Source organism: Sminthopsis crassicaudata, chromosome 2 (genome assembly GCF_048593235.1).
Source record: "Sminthopsis crassicaudata isolate SCR6 chromosome 2, ASM4859323v1, whole genome shotgun sequence".
Classification (NCBI taxonomy): Eukaryota; Metazoa; Chordata; class Mammalia; order Dasyuromorphia; family Dasyuridae; genus Sminthopsis; species Sminthopsis crassicaudata.
Window position 1 is genome coordinate 494,517,897 of NC_133618.1, and position 13,518 is coordinate 494,531,414.

A 13,518-nucleotide genomic window follows, 5' to 3' on the forward strand; every position below is an offset into this window, starting at 1 on the left:
AGATCCATGGAATAATTGTGGGTATTGTGATGGGCTGCCTCACATTCTAATAAGAGGGTGATTCTGTGTTTTAGAAGTGGTAATTGAAGATGAGGCTATGAGTTGGGGTGGCATAGTGGGTAGAGCACCAGCCTTGAATTCAGGAGGACTGGAGTTTAAATGTGGTCTCAGCCACTTAACACTTCCTAGCTGTGTGACCCTGGGCAAGTCACTTAACCCCAGCCTCAGGGAAAAAAAAGAGCTAAGAGCCCCTCTTTCTCCTTCCTTGCTTCTTAATGGCCTAGACAGTACAGTGATGGCGGCGACCAAGGCAGCCATGGACAGGACTGTGGCCACATGGCCAACAGCCACCAGTGAAGACAAAACTTTTGGAAAATATGATCAACACCTGAAGTATCTAGAAATGAAAGATATTGCAGTATACAAAAGTAGAAACCTAAAGGACTTAAACCAGAAATAGCACTTCAGCCTTATCTGGATCAGATCACTTTGAGTAAGCAGCCTACAAATTGGATGCACGTTAAAAAAAAATTAGCAAAGTACAAGAAATTAGAGGCAATGAATTCTTTAGCACAGACTAACTACAAGAATATTTCATAAGAGCTGAAATGCATGGGATGGAATTTATCAAACTTATATGCTTCTGTTCTATAAAGGGATGTGGTGCTGCTAATCTAAGGAGAATCCCAGCCTCCAACTTTGGTTGGATGTATAACTTGGGGTACCCCATGATACTTTGCTAAAACTACCTCCCATAACTTCATCTTATTATATATCCTGAACCAAGGCTCGGAAAACAGGATCAACCCTGTCTAGAGCAGACACAGGTGACAGGATCTGTTCTTCCGGCCTCCTCCCCCAGGGCTCCATCTTTGACTCTTTGTTGTAAATGTGCCCTCATCACTTTCATAACCTGTTCTTGAACTTGACTGATAAAGGCTGTTTGTAACCAAAAAGAAGCTCTGAAAAGGAGTCGAGAAACTGGAAAGACAAGACCTGATCTGTAATATTCTTCTCTAAAATGTAATCTCTTGTTGGGGTTTTCTTGGGGTCTCTGGAGGCAGCCTTTGTTTCAGTACAGTAATCACCCTAAATGCAGCCAGATATTAAAGTCCAAATCCTTTATTGTCTCTTTCCTCGTCTTGTCTCCTTTCCTACAGCTGGTTAGCTGTCTTAGAAGCCTTCTGTTGTCTTGGTTCTGAGAGCTTGAGTTCTGGCTTCTGAATCTCCCCAACTGCCTTCTCTGGCTTCTGAATCTCCCCTCATTGTCATTTGACAAGTCACTTGTTCCCATCTATATGAAATTAGTTTGGATGATCTCTTAAGTCCCATTTAAGTATGATGTTCTTTGCTTCTACAGGATGACCCTAAACATACTGAATATAGGTGGTAGATGAGAAACAGTTTACTCCTGCCATTAACTGACTATAGTCAGTTACTGGATAAGTTACCTTCCTTCTGGACTTCATTTAGTGTTCTCACCTGTAAGATGAGTTACCCACCTATCACTAGACTTCTTCAAAAGGAATTCAAATGACTAAATGATACACAGGTTTTTTTGGTTGGGGTTTTTTTGCTGCGCAGTGAGTTGATCTGTGATCCCTTACAACTGCCCTTCTGCAATGGTAGGGGGTCTTTAAAATCTTCATGCATATTTATATCATTCTTTTCTAATATTTGTAAGGCACTTTCCTCACAACCCCTGTTTAGTAGTATAAGTATGATGGACAGTTTACAGATGAGAAAAGTGCAAAGACATCTCGGATTACATAGTTTGTAAGTAAATAAGCCAGAATAGGAAAGCTAGTCGTCTGACTCCAGTTTCAGCACTATCCAGTATCATGCAGTCCTCCAGCTTAAAATCTAGGAGTCACAACTCTGGCAGATGAAAGTGTTGGGACTTTTCCAAGTGTTAACCGCCACTCAGTGTAAACGGAGAGACCACTTGCAAACAGCAAGGTGCAAATAAACTAAGTACGGGGTAAAGTGTAGGGAATCGGAGGGAAGGCTCTAAGGAGGGATTTGGAAACGCCTCCGGTAGGTGAGATTTAGGTGAAGAAGCTTGCGGGCCTTGATGAGGAGGGAGAGAATTTCACGAAAGACGGAAAGCCACAAAAAAAAAAAAAAAATTCTGAGCCGAAATTGACCTTCTTGTCCGGGGAACGGCAAGGAGGCCAATGTCTCTGGTTGGAAGGGTGGGACACGCTCCAAGCTCCCCCGTTCTGTGGGGAGTCCAGGCTCCAGTGCTGCCGGGTGAGCATCTCTAGAACGGGGAGGGCTGAGCAGGGCTTTCTTCCTCCCCAAGCCCACCGGGGTTCCCAGCCCTCTCCAGAATGAGTAGCGGTTTCGGGTGGACAGCGGGCGGGGCCTGCTGGGCACGCAGCCTCAGGTGACCATTCAGGTCTTGGACGGGATCTTCCAGTTTCCTTTACTCCAGCTTCTCGGCTGTAGATTTAGGAGCCCAGGCTCAGGAAGTGTCCCAGCCAGACTTGTTTGAATTCACAGCTTTCCCACGTGTACTTTTCTGTGGCCCTTTAAGGATCGCGTTTCCCCGAAGGCCACCAATCACCTACGAATTCGTTACCTAGTGGACAGTTCCAGCAGCCAATCGACTTCTCAGGAACGAGCCCCCTCTGGCCAGTCCCGTTGTTCTAGTTGGGTGGGTTTACAAGTTTCTAGGTTACGAGGCACGTCGGAGCGGTCCATTGGCTGGATCAAACCCAAGCGTATCCCCGATTGGTGGAGGCCGCCGGAGGGTTACAATTCAAACGCGGGCGGCGGGCCTGGAGCCCCGCAGTTGCCGCCAGGGAGTTTCTCTCTTCCTTTATCTCCGGTCCCCCATGGCTTCCCAGAACCGCGACCCCGCTGCTGCCAGCGCTACCGCCGCCTCCCGCAAGGGGACCGAGCCTGGGGCGGGCGCGGCTCGCGGGTCCGTAGGCAAGAGGTGAGAGTTCCCGAAGCTCGGGGCCGAGGAAGCCGGAGAGCCTGCGGCCGGGAGGGAGGGAGGCGGGGGAGCGCACTGCCCCCCAGACGGAGGTCGGGCTGGAGCCTGGGGGGCTCGATGGGAGGAGGCCGGGGTAAGGCCCCCAGTTCTCGGTAACCGAAACTCCCCCCGCCCCTTCTCTGCAGGTTACAGCAGGAGTTGATGACCCTAATGGTGAGTAGGCACTCGCTGCCTATTGGTCAGCCCCAGCAGCCCGGAGGCCCCCGCCTCCCGCTCAGCCCCCCACCATCGAGGCAAAGACCCGCTGAAAGCGACCTCGGCCTCCAGACCCGGGTTCTGTCTTTTACAGGGGGGACCTGGGAGGAATGTGGACTTTTACAACCACCGCTAACTTTGCCCCCCCCCCCGACTGGTCGCTGGACCTCCCACCCCCAGCTCTGCGCGTGCCCCTCTCCCACCCCCAAAAACGCCAAACCTGAGTGGGCCAGGTTGTCTTTTATTGGGGTCAGTTATAATCACAACAGTATGGCTTTAGGCTGCAGCCCTTTCACCCGCGGATTCTCCCCGCCGGAAGGCCTGGGAAGGAGCTTCGGGGCCATCTAAAGCCAGGCTCGGCAGCCCACCCCAGAAAATGCTTATTCTTCTCCGCAGATGTCGGGAGACAAAGGAATTTCTGCCTTCCCGGAGTCGGACAATCTCTTCAAATGGGTGGGAACCATCCACGGGGCAGCTGGGACGGTGAGCCTCTGGGACTGGAAGTGGGGGGGACCTGCGCAGTGTGCTCTGTATAACTGAACTAAGGGATTGGGTGAGAGGACGCCTGAGGGGTAGAGGAGAAAGCCCCACCCCCAAAAGTGAAGCTCTTATGTTTGTAACTCTGAGGCTTTCCTGACCATCTCTAACGCCCAGTGACCTCCGGAGGGCAAATGGTAATAACGCAGTGTTGTGTACCGGAGGAAAGGGAGACAGGGCACTTTGGCTCCTGCCTTTTTTCCCTTTGGGCCAAAGTGCCTTCTGTAGCTTAGATGTCCCCTCAAGCTCAGTCCTGCTCCACTCACTTGTTTATTTGGATGTTTCTTCCTCAGGTATATGAAGACCTAAGGTACAAGCTGTCCTTGGAGTTTCCCAGCGGTTACCCATATAATGCTCCCACTGTGAAATTTGTCACACCTTGTTACCATCCTAATGTGGACACCCAAGGCAATATCTGTTTGGACATCCTCAAGGACAAGTGGTCAGCGCTGTATGATGTCAGGACCATCCTACTATCCATCCAGAGCCTGCTGGGAGGTGATGCCTACTGTCTCTTTAGGCTTTCTTCTTTCTCTTCCCCGGCTCTCCCCTTCTCTTCCCCGGCTCTCCCCTCCTCTTCCCTCTGAGGTTTAAGATTATTACACTTTACTCTCTTTTCACCATCTTCTAACTCACAGAATGTCAGAAGCCATCTAGCTTAACCATTACTACACTTGTGAGCCTAATTTTTACAGAGCTCCAATTTCCTAGGCAGTTGTTTTTCTGGACTTCCCTTCTAACATGTTGTTTCCACCTACAGAGCCCAACATTGATAGCCCATTGAACACACATGCTGCTGAACTTTGGACAAATCCCACAGGTAAATCCTCTGTTAAAACAAGAACAAACTTTTCCTTAGATGATTTAAAATGAAAACTTCTGTCCTACATAGATTAAACTCTTTGTCCTTGAGAACATTTAGGCAAATGGTGCTGTGGGTAAAATGATAACTCTTATCATAGTGGTATTCAAAGAGTAGCTATTGCAAAAATCCTAAGAGATCTTTTAACTAAAATATGTTCTTAAGTGAATGGGATAGAGGGAACCTTAGCAGAAGGAGCTTGTTGTGTATGGGAACAAACACTGAACTTTGGTTAAGAAGAGAATGAGGGGGCAGCTAGGTGGCACAGTGGATAGAGCACCAGCCTTGAATTCAGGAGGACCCTAGTTCAAATCTGGTCTCAGACACTTAACACTTCCTAGCTGTGTGACTTTGGGCAAGTCACTTAACCCCAGCCTCAGGAAAAAAAAAAAGAGAGAGAGAGAATGAATTCTGCTAGCTTCTAGTTTGCCAGATTTGGAGCAAAAGCACTTCCCCTAGAAACGATTAGCATGGAAAGGAGTGGTCTAGGATCAAGGAAGAAATGGGAGAAAAATTAAAGGAAGGCTACCTCATTCTAAAATTATTAGATTTAATATTAACCCTTTGGGGTTTTGTCAGAACACTGGCATGTCCCTGGAAACCCCCAGGCCAGTTGCTTACCTATTTATCTTCTCTCCCCAGCCTTTAAAAAGTACCTGCTGGAAACCTACATGAAGCAGGTGACTAGCCAAGAGCCCTGACCCTGGCTGCCCAGTCTGCCTTCCCTTCATCTTGTGTGTATGTGTATGTGTGTATGTGTGTGTATCTTTTTCTCTTCCTCATAATGTCTTCTATCTCTTTTCTTCTGTACAGGACTCTGTATCATAGACTTTTCCTTTTTTTTTCCCTCTTAAACTCTAGACTAGTCCTCAATATTAATGTATAAATAAATTTTGGTTTGTTTTTTTTTTTTGTTTTGTTTTTAAAGCTGTTGCTGTGTTGTTTGGCTCTCTTTGGCGGAAGGATGGGGAACTGATGAGCTGTAAACTGAACCTCATTATAGAGGAAACAATTCCCTGGGGTCTGAGCTAGTCTCTCTAGCAAGCAGTGTACAATGTCAGAGCTAGATAGGACATTAGAACATAGGCCATGGAATATTTTGAATTAGAAGGAATCCTGGAGCTGGATTAACTAGCTGATCCAAACCACTTTTCTGTCACAGATGGGAAAATGGAGAACTAGACATAGCTAAATCAGTGGACCAGAAATTGAGTCTTTTACAATGTAGTTTTGTTCCTTCATCATTATCCTACCTTCCAGCTGTTTTATATTTGTAGTTGCACTTGAGCCTTATTCTTGAAAATAGTTCCTTCTTATAATGCCCCCTGCTTTGCCCTCCTGGGATTTGAACTGGGAAAGAATATGACTTAGCAACCTTACATTGAAGTGGTTCCCTGGTGTAGAAGACTGACATCTGCTGACTTCTCAAGGGGAAAGGGGAGAGATGTTCCTGTAGTAGGCTACATTCAGCTTCATGCTACTATACAATGAGATTGAAGCCTGTCGGGAGCCCGGGCACAGCATCCCCGAGGACTCCTCCCAGCTGAGCTCTCAGGGCTGTGTTCTAATGCTTCAGGATCTCCCACTGTGGCCTCCACACTCCACACAGGTACATTGACCTTGGTCTCCATCTCCAAAAGCATCTCTTCCAGGCGTTGCCCCCATTGGGCCAGTTCTTCAGGCAGCTCCCCAGCTCTTTCAGAGGTCCTTCCACTGGGCCGTCTCAGACTCCAGCCCTTGGGCCCAAAGGATATAACCCCAGTATTAACCAACTGGGTCCCAGAGGCTGGAGATGGCAGGGGGAAAATCTGGCTGAGGTCATGGGCCCGACCCAGATCCTGCAGGAAAATTTCCAGGGCAGACAAACAGAGCACCCAGATTCGCTCCAGCTCCATTTTCACCTCTTCCTCCTGTCTGCCCCCTGGATCTGTGAGTTCGGCCAGAAGCTGGTTCCGAAGGCCTGTTGGGGGGGGAGGGAAAGAGAAGGCAAAGAACAGGGGCAGCCACAGGGGATAACAAACGGGGCATTAGATCTCAGTGGCCACAGTGAGAATTTTAAGAGCTCCGGCCTCACTTTGATAGATTGAAATAATTCCTAAGGTCCTAGGATCTAGAGAACGGCTAGCAAGTGTGACAGGTATCCTTAGAGGGCCATTTGGCCCACCTCCCTTTACAGAAAGGAATGCCAGGCAATAAAACAGAAGCAGAATTCGAACTCCGCGTCTGCTCCAAAGGCAGTGCTCTTCCCACTCCGCCGCTTGGAAGCCCCCGGCCCTCCCACACCTAGCGGACTCCTGCCCCTTCCTTAAGCACCGCCTCCCGCTCCTCCGTCCCCCTTCCCCCTCCCCTCGGTACCCTGTCTGCTCACCCAGACTCAACTCGAGGCCCCGGCGGCCGCTCTCCTCCAGAGCCCGGCGCAGCCTCCTCCCGTCGGCCGAGCTGCCCACTCCCAGCACCAACTGCCTGTAGCTGGCAGTGAACCTGTTGAGCGCTTCGTACGCCGCCCGGCACTCGGCCACAGCCTCCCGGGATTCCCGGGCCTTCTCCCCTGGCCCCGCGCTCCGCATGCCTCCCTCGGTTTTGGCAATCTCGGCCTTGGCCGCAGCCTGGAGTAGCAAAGCTCGGGCTCTTTCTCTTTCAGCCTCCGCCCTTGCCAGCGGCCAACCCCCTCCCCACCCCTCCGGGACCCGGAGAAGGCGGAGACAGCCCGAAAGCTCCGGCCCACCAGCTCCCTCTACGCTGCGTGGTCCGACTAGCCTGCGGTTTCCACCTTCCCGCTAACCTAGCCCTCTCGGGTTTGATCCTCGCCTCTCACACCAACTGTATGGCCACTAGCGAAGCACAGACATAGCCCTCCCCCCTTCCTCAGTCTGAACCAGACTGCCCTCCAAGCTCCTATAGATAATAGATTATCTCGGTCTTATATGAAGACTTTAAAGATGAAGAGAGCCCCGGATCTGAAATGGCCCATTCCACTTTGGAATGCCCAAGGTCAGACTTTGAGATAGCTTTAATCATTAAGGATTTTTCCCCTCACCCCAAACCTAAATTGCAGTACTAACATTTATATTTAGAAACAAAGCTTTTAGGGTTTGCAAAGGACTTTACATTATCCTCACAACAACCTTGTGACTTGGGCTAACGCCCCTTTTGCTATGAACAAATCAGAAAAAAATTGTCACAGGCCCCAGTGTTGTCTACATCTAGGTGATGGAGCAGCTCAGACCCTGAGGCCCAGTCCATTTGAGTTTTTGTTTTTTTCCTTTATTAGTGACATTTACACATTCCTGGCCCAGAAAAAGGAGAGGGGGGGGAGGGAGAAGAGGGGGAATATTACAATTAGGGAGGGACAGGGCAGCAGAGGGCAAGAGAACAAGGTGACAGTCCTGGATGGTCTTGGGGATAGGAACCAGTTGAATTTCTGAGTGAACCCTTGGGTGTGAAGAGTAGGGTGGGACAATACAAGACTGAGCTGTGCTGGATTCTTACTGCACACCCTCCATCATCTTCAGGAACTCTGCAAGGACGGAGAGAGGAGAGGAATCAGAAAAGAGATAGGGAGGAGGTGGGGACCACATCTGGACCCCGTCCCACATAGGCCTGGCTTACTCAAGTTTATTGATACATGCAATTAAGACCTGGAAAGGAATTCAGAGACCGAGGACTTAAGTCCTTCAGTTGATAGAAAAACTAAATGACTTGCCAACTTAGGGTGCTTAGCTAGTAAGTGGCAGTGCCCAGCTCAGGTTCACATTAGCTTCAGATACCTTGACACAACACTGGCACTCATTTCTAGACTGGAAGCTCCTTGGAAGAGGGACAAGATTATTTTCATCTTTACATCTCTGCACCAGGACAAAGTCCCACATCTGCTTTAGTGTTTAGTGAAAAGGGTTGTTTATAAATGTTACAGTATATCACATCTGGAAGGGACCTTAGAAATAAAGTCAAACTTCTCATTTTGCAAAAAAAAAAAAAAAAAAAAAAAAAAAAAAAAGACTCAAGAAAAAAAAAAAAAAAAAGACTCATCCAAAGCCATATAGCAAGGTGGGAGGCTGAACTAGGATCGGTAGGCTCTGAGAGCTCCCCATCCCTTGCCGAGACTCCTCGAAAAGCCCCTTCCCACAGAACGTGACTATTCATGCACCCCTCCCCGACTACTCCTCTTCCCCTGGGCCCGCCCACTTCCAGCGGCAACCTCGGCGCTTACCGTCAAAGTCAATTCGTCCGTCATTGTTCTTGTCTCCATCCTTCATTAAGGACTCAATCTCTTCGTCAGTCACGTGCTCTCCTGAAGCCCGGAAGATCTCCACTAGCTCTTCAGCATCAATATAGCCATCAGCATTCCTGGGGAGTGGGGGGAGGGGAAGGGAAGAGACCAGACACTTTTCAGGGAGCCCCTCAGGAGGAGACTGCTCCACAAAGGCGCTGCAATGAATCTGAGGAACCAGTGGGGAGAGGGTCCTTACAGATCCTTTAGTTCACCCGCCTCAAGGCCGGAGACCAGGGCCCAAGCATGGGGCCCAATGGGGCTTCTCCCTGTCCCCTTGCCACTCCCATACACATAAAGCTTCCCCAGCTCCCCCAGGTGAGTCCGAACTCCCACGTTCCTGGGGCAGCACATCTCCCCCCACCTCACCCTACCCCCGCCCTGACTGACACCTTCCCGGGGAATCGGCCCAGCGGGCACCAGTTCGGACCTGTCAAAGATACGGAAACACTCGGCCAGCTCTTCCTCACTCTTTCCCTTCGCATCCTCTTTCATCTGCCGCACCATCATGACCAAGAACTCTTCAAAGTCGATGGTGCCGCTGCCTAGGAGGGAGAGGTAGCCTTAAAGGCCCTGTCCAGATGTGGCTGCCCTCCCCTCCCAGCTGGCCGCAACCCCCAGCTCACCATCTTCATCCACCTCCTCTATGATGGCGTCCAACTCCTCCTTGGTGGGGGTCTGGCCCAGCATCCGCATCACTGTGCCCAACTCCTTGGTGCTGATGTCACCACCGCCATCAGCATCAAACATGTCGAAGGCGGCTTTGAACTCTGAGAGGGAGGCCCCAGGAATGAAAAGGGTGACCTGCTAAGAGCCCTAAGTCCACTCCCCTGCCCCTGCCCACAAAAAATACATACTCACCAGCGATCATTTCCTCGCTGAGGAAGGACCGGGCTTCTGCCTGCTGGTCCGTCTGCAACACACAAGAGAAAGTCAGGGACCAGGTCTCGGGGAAGGAGAAGGGAAAGAGAGAAGGGGAAAGGGGACCTCCAGGAGGGGGCTAAGCTGGAGAGAGCCAAGCGCTCCCCTGCTGTTAAAGAGCGGTTCAGTTCTGTTTTACTACTCACATGATCTTGGACAGGTCATTCGTTCACTTTCAGGGTCCCTATTTCCCTATCAGTAAAATGAGGAGATTGATCCAGAAAGTCTCTAAGGTTCCTTCTAAATCTAAACTTTTTTCTCTCTCTCTCTCTCTCTGTCTCCCTCTCTCTGTCTCTGTCTCTCTCTGTCTCTCTCTGTCTCTGTCTCTGTCTATGTCTGTCTCTGTCTTTCTCTCTCTATCTCCTCTCTCTTCTCTCTCTCTCTCTCTCTCTCTCTCTCTCTCTCTCTCTCTCTCTCTCTCTCTCTCTCTGTGTGTGTGTGTCTCTGTCTCTCTCTGTCTCTCTGTCTCTCTCTGTCTCTCTCTCTGTCGCTCTCTGTCTCTCTCTGTCTCTCTCTGTCTCTCTGTCTCTCTCTGTCTCTCTCTGTCTCTCTGTCTCTCTCTGTCTCTCTGTCTCTCTCTGTCTCTCTCTGTCTCTCTCTGTCTCTCTCTCTGTCTGTCTCTGTCTCTGTCTCTGTCTCTGTCTCTCTCTCTCTCTCTGTCTCTCTGTCTCTCTCTCTGTCTCTCTTTCTCGCTCGCTCTCTCTCTCTGTCTCTGTCACACACACACACACACACACACACACACACACACACCCCCCAAAGCACCACCTGGTGGCCAATCTTTTGATGATAAATTTCTTCTTAGTAGTTAGACCAAGTCTTTGGACAACAGATATACAATCACTCTCTAGACTCAAACTCTTCTTGATTAGGTAGCATTTGATATGTTGTTCTGCCGTGTCTTTAAAGTTCATGGAGTAGAGAATCTGTATAAAAATTCACCACCACTCCCACTCCCCCAAGACTAATGCCATTTAAAGACTAAGACAACTTAGTTGAGGAAAGGGTACATAGAGTATTATCATGGGGCCATCCTTATTCCTTAACAAAGCAAACAATAGAAAGAGAACTAACTGATGGTCTTATCCCTACTACTCCTCATTCATCAGGCTGAAGGCCCTCCATAGAGGACAGTGTAGATTAGAACTGATAGCTACCAACTATTGGACAGAATATCAGAGATGAAAGGACCCTTAGAGATCATTTGATCCAACTCCCTTATTTTATTGAAGAGAAAACTGAGGACCTGAGGGGATTAAGTGATTTGAACAAAGTCATAGAGAAGTGTATGGAAGAGTTGGAATTTGACCCAGGACTTTGGACATCAGTACACCATTGACTACGCCATCTTGCTTTAGTGGCGTATATATAACTGCTTACAATTCTTAACATTTCTGAGCCTCAGATTTCCTTTGCCAAATAGGGGTGATCCCATATCCCTGCCAGGTTTTGTGAGGTAGTGTAATACAGTGGGGAAAGTCCCAGGTTATAGAGCACCAGCCTTGAATTCAGGAGGACCAAAGTTCAAATCTGGTCTCAGACACTTAACACTTCCTAGCTGAGTGACCCTGGGCAAGTCACTTAATCCCAGCCTCAGGGAAAAAAAAAGAAAGAAAGAAAGAAAGTCCCAGGTTAACTGTGTCCAGACTTCTCCCAGTCCCATAGTCTGGAGTCTGGAGTCCAGTCTGGAGAAGTCTGGAGACATCTGACCTGGGACTTTCCACACTGGACTACACTGACATTGACTTCATGTGGTACTGTAACAGGCAAGTTAAGTAACTCTGACCTTAGTTCCTTCATCTGTAAAAATGAAGGAAATGAACTAGATGATCTTCAAAGTCCTTTCTGGCTCTAGGAATTTTAAAGTATATTCCTCTTGCTTATGAAAGGGATTTGAAAAGTCTAACCTTAAGGCCCAAAGCTAGAATCTCCATGGGCTCCTTTCCAGCGTGAGAGAACATAGGACCTCTTCCCGTTTCTCCACATCCCCTCCCCCCTGCCATGTCCCACCTCAGGCCAGAAGATTTGGCTATTCTTAGGCTGAGGCTGTGAGAACAGCTGGACCCAGGCTCTAGTTACTTCTCAAAGAAGGAATAGCAGGACAGGAAGGGAGGGGCTAAAAGTGGGGATGGGGGTGGAGATATTGAAAACTAAAGAACGCCTCCTTCACGGACTTGTAGAGTATAAAACTGAACTAAACCTTAAAGACTAATTGAGCCCACTACTTTAGTCCCCTGTTTTGTAGATTAGGGGGAAATAGAATAATAAGAATAAGCAATGATGAAATTTGATCCCAGTGCCCTTCATCCAAGTCTGGTACTCTTTTCGCCCTTTGATACCCCAGAACTCCTGTCCAAAGGTCAGAGAAGGCCCTCTGGCTCTGGCTCCTTCTTCCTATTCCTTGGCAGTCTCTCTGCTCTCTAGCTTCAGTTGTAAGATGACCCAAAGTCTTTGGGATTCTTTGAATAAAAATAGTAAAAGCTAGATAGGGAGGCAATTGGGGCAGAGAGACTCCATGCTGCCTGATGCCCCAAAAAGGTAGAAGATGGGAGATGGCAGATGCTCTAAGTCCTAGGTCTCCAGGATCCTCTCTTTTCTGTGGTCAAAGGAGACCACTAACCCCTCATTCCAAGAAAACTTCCAGAGAAAGAATCACGGGAAGTGACTCATGTTGTAGATGCCAAAGCTGGAGGATGAACTTCTATCCCTCATTTCCAATTCCAACACTTCTCATCACACTATCCTGTTTCTTTGTTGGAGAAGTGAGAGTGGAGGACATTTTGAAGAAATTGCTCCTTCTCTCTGGATGACCATATTCCTAATGACTTCACTAATCCTTAAGGCTTAGAGCTAAAAATGACCTTAGACATATTTCTCATTTTGCAATTGAAGAAAGGTTAAATGACTTGGGTTGGGGAAGAAGGGTTAGAGGCATAGTTGAGTCAAGACTTGTACCCGGGATTCTAAATCTGTGCTTTCCTCTCCCTCATCCTCTCACATCTGGGCCAGCAGCCTTGAGTTGCCTGGACTTCCTGGCCTCTTGTGGGGACATGTTTTCCCAAAGTTCAAGGAGAAGGGGATGAGGTTTGGTTCTCTCCTCAGGAGGGTGATAGGGGTTGGGAAGAGAGGCCCACTTACCATGGTGACTGGTCACGAACACTGCCCCACTGCTGCTCAGTCCAAATGCCTCTGCACTCCACACCCAAAGGCTCACTACAACCTCAGTCCCCAATATTTGTAGGGGCTCCTGCTTTTCTTCCCTCCCCCACTCCCTGGGATTGGACACTCTTGTACCCCCGCCTTCACCAATCCAATTAGCTTCCAGAGTTTAGTTGCACCCACCCCTCCCCAAGACTGATCCCATTACCTAATTTAGCCAAGGCTCCCTGGGTAAACTTAAACCTTCAAGCAGGTGCCTGTCTTGATGTTCCAAGACCCTTATGGGGAGGTCCCACCCCTCCTCCTACTCCAAGAGTCTTTTCACTGGACCCTTGATCTGTTCTAAGCTGGGCCATAACAAGCAATGAGAAGAATGACTGTGGCTAGATAGGAATAAAGCAGTGACATAAAGAATTTTGTCTTAGAGAGAGAAAGAAGAAGACACTAGAAGTAAGGGATCCCTCTCTTTTGCCTGAATATGTCTGTTGTTGGTTTCCTGGACACTAGTAATGGCTGGTAGATTTTAAGGAGGATTTGGGGAGGGAGAGTGATAGAGATAAAAGCTAACTT

The 13,518-nt window shown here is 48.8% G+C and overlaps 3 protein-coding genes across 4 annotated transcripts; 1 reads left to right on the plus strand and 2 right to left on the minus strand.

Moving 5' to 3' along the window:
* The first annotated feature begins 2,741 nt into the window (after window positions 1-2,741).
* On the plus strand, window positions 2,742-5,522 carry UBE2C (ubiquitin conjugating enzyme E2 C). Its single transcript, XM_074293537.1, has 6 exons — window positions 2,742-2,944; window positions 3,130-3,157; window positions 3,596-3,682; window positions 4,030-4,234; window positions 4,497-4,556; window positions 5,241-5,522. The coding sequence occupies exons 1-6, from the start codon at window positions 2,841-2,843 to the stop codon at window positions 5,297-5,299; spliced, it is 543 nt and encodes a 180-aa protein (XP_074149638.1). The 5' UTR covers window positions 2,742-2,840; the 3' UTR covers window positions 5,300-5,522.
* Window positions 5,397-7,291, minus strand: LOC141557623 (regulator of G-protein signaling 9-binding protein-like). The gene is made up of 2 exons (XM_074293538.1): window positions 6,967-7,291; window positions 5,397-6,558 (listed from the first exon to the last, which is right to left on the minus strand). Exons 1-2 carry the CDS (start codon window positions 7,163-7,165, stop codon window positions 6,071-6,073), a joined length of 687 nt encoding a protein of 228 aa, XP_074149639.1. The 5' UTR covers window positions 7,166-7,291; the 3' UTR covers window positions 5,397-6,070.
* Window positions 7,292-7,840: 549 nt separating this feature from the next.
* Window positions 7,841-13,023, minus strand: TNNC2 (troponin C2, fast skeletal type). 2 transcript variants are annotated; one of them, XM_074293536.1, is made up of 6 exons: window positions 12,928-13,023; window positions 9,730-9,781; window positions 9,495-9,638; window positions 9,299-9,413; window positions 8,809-8,945; window positions 7,841-8,115 (listed from the first exon to the last, which is right to left on the minus strand). In XM_074293536.1, exons 1-6 carry the CDS (start codon window positions 12,928-12,930, stop codon window positions 8,084-8,086), a joined length of 483 nt encoding a protein of 160 aa, XP_074149637.1. In that variant the 5' UTR covers window positions 12,931-13,023; the 3' UTR covers window positions 7,841-8,083. The 2 variants fall into 2 exon arrangements, with proteins under 2 accessions (XP_074149637.1, XP_074149636.1); XM_074293535.1 differs by lacking the exon at window positions 7,841-8,115 and adding an exon at window positions 8,421-8,622 and having other exon boundaries at window positions 8,784-8,945; window positions 12,928-13,021.
* Window positions 13,024-13,518: the final 495 nt, after the last annotated feature.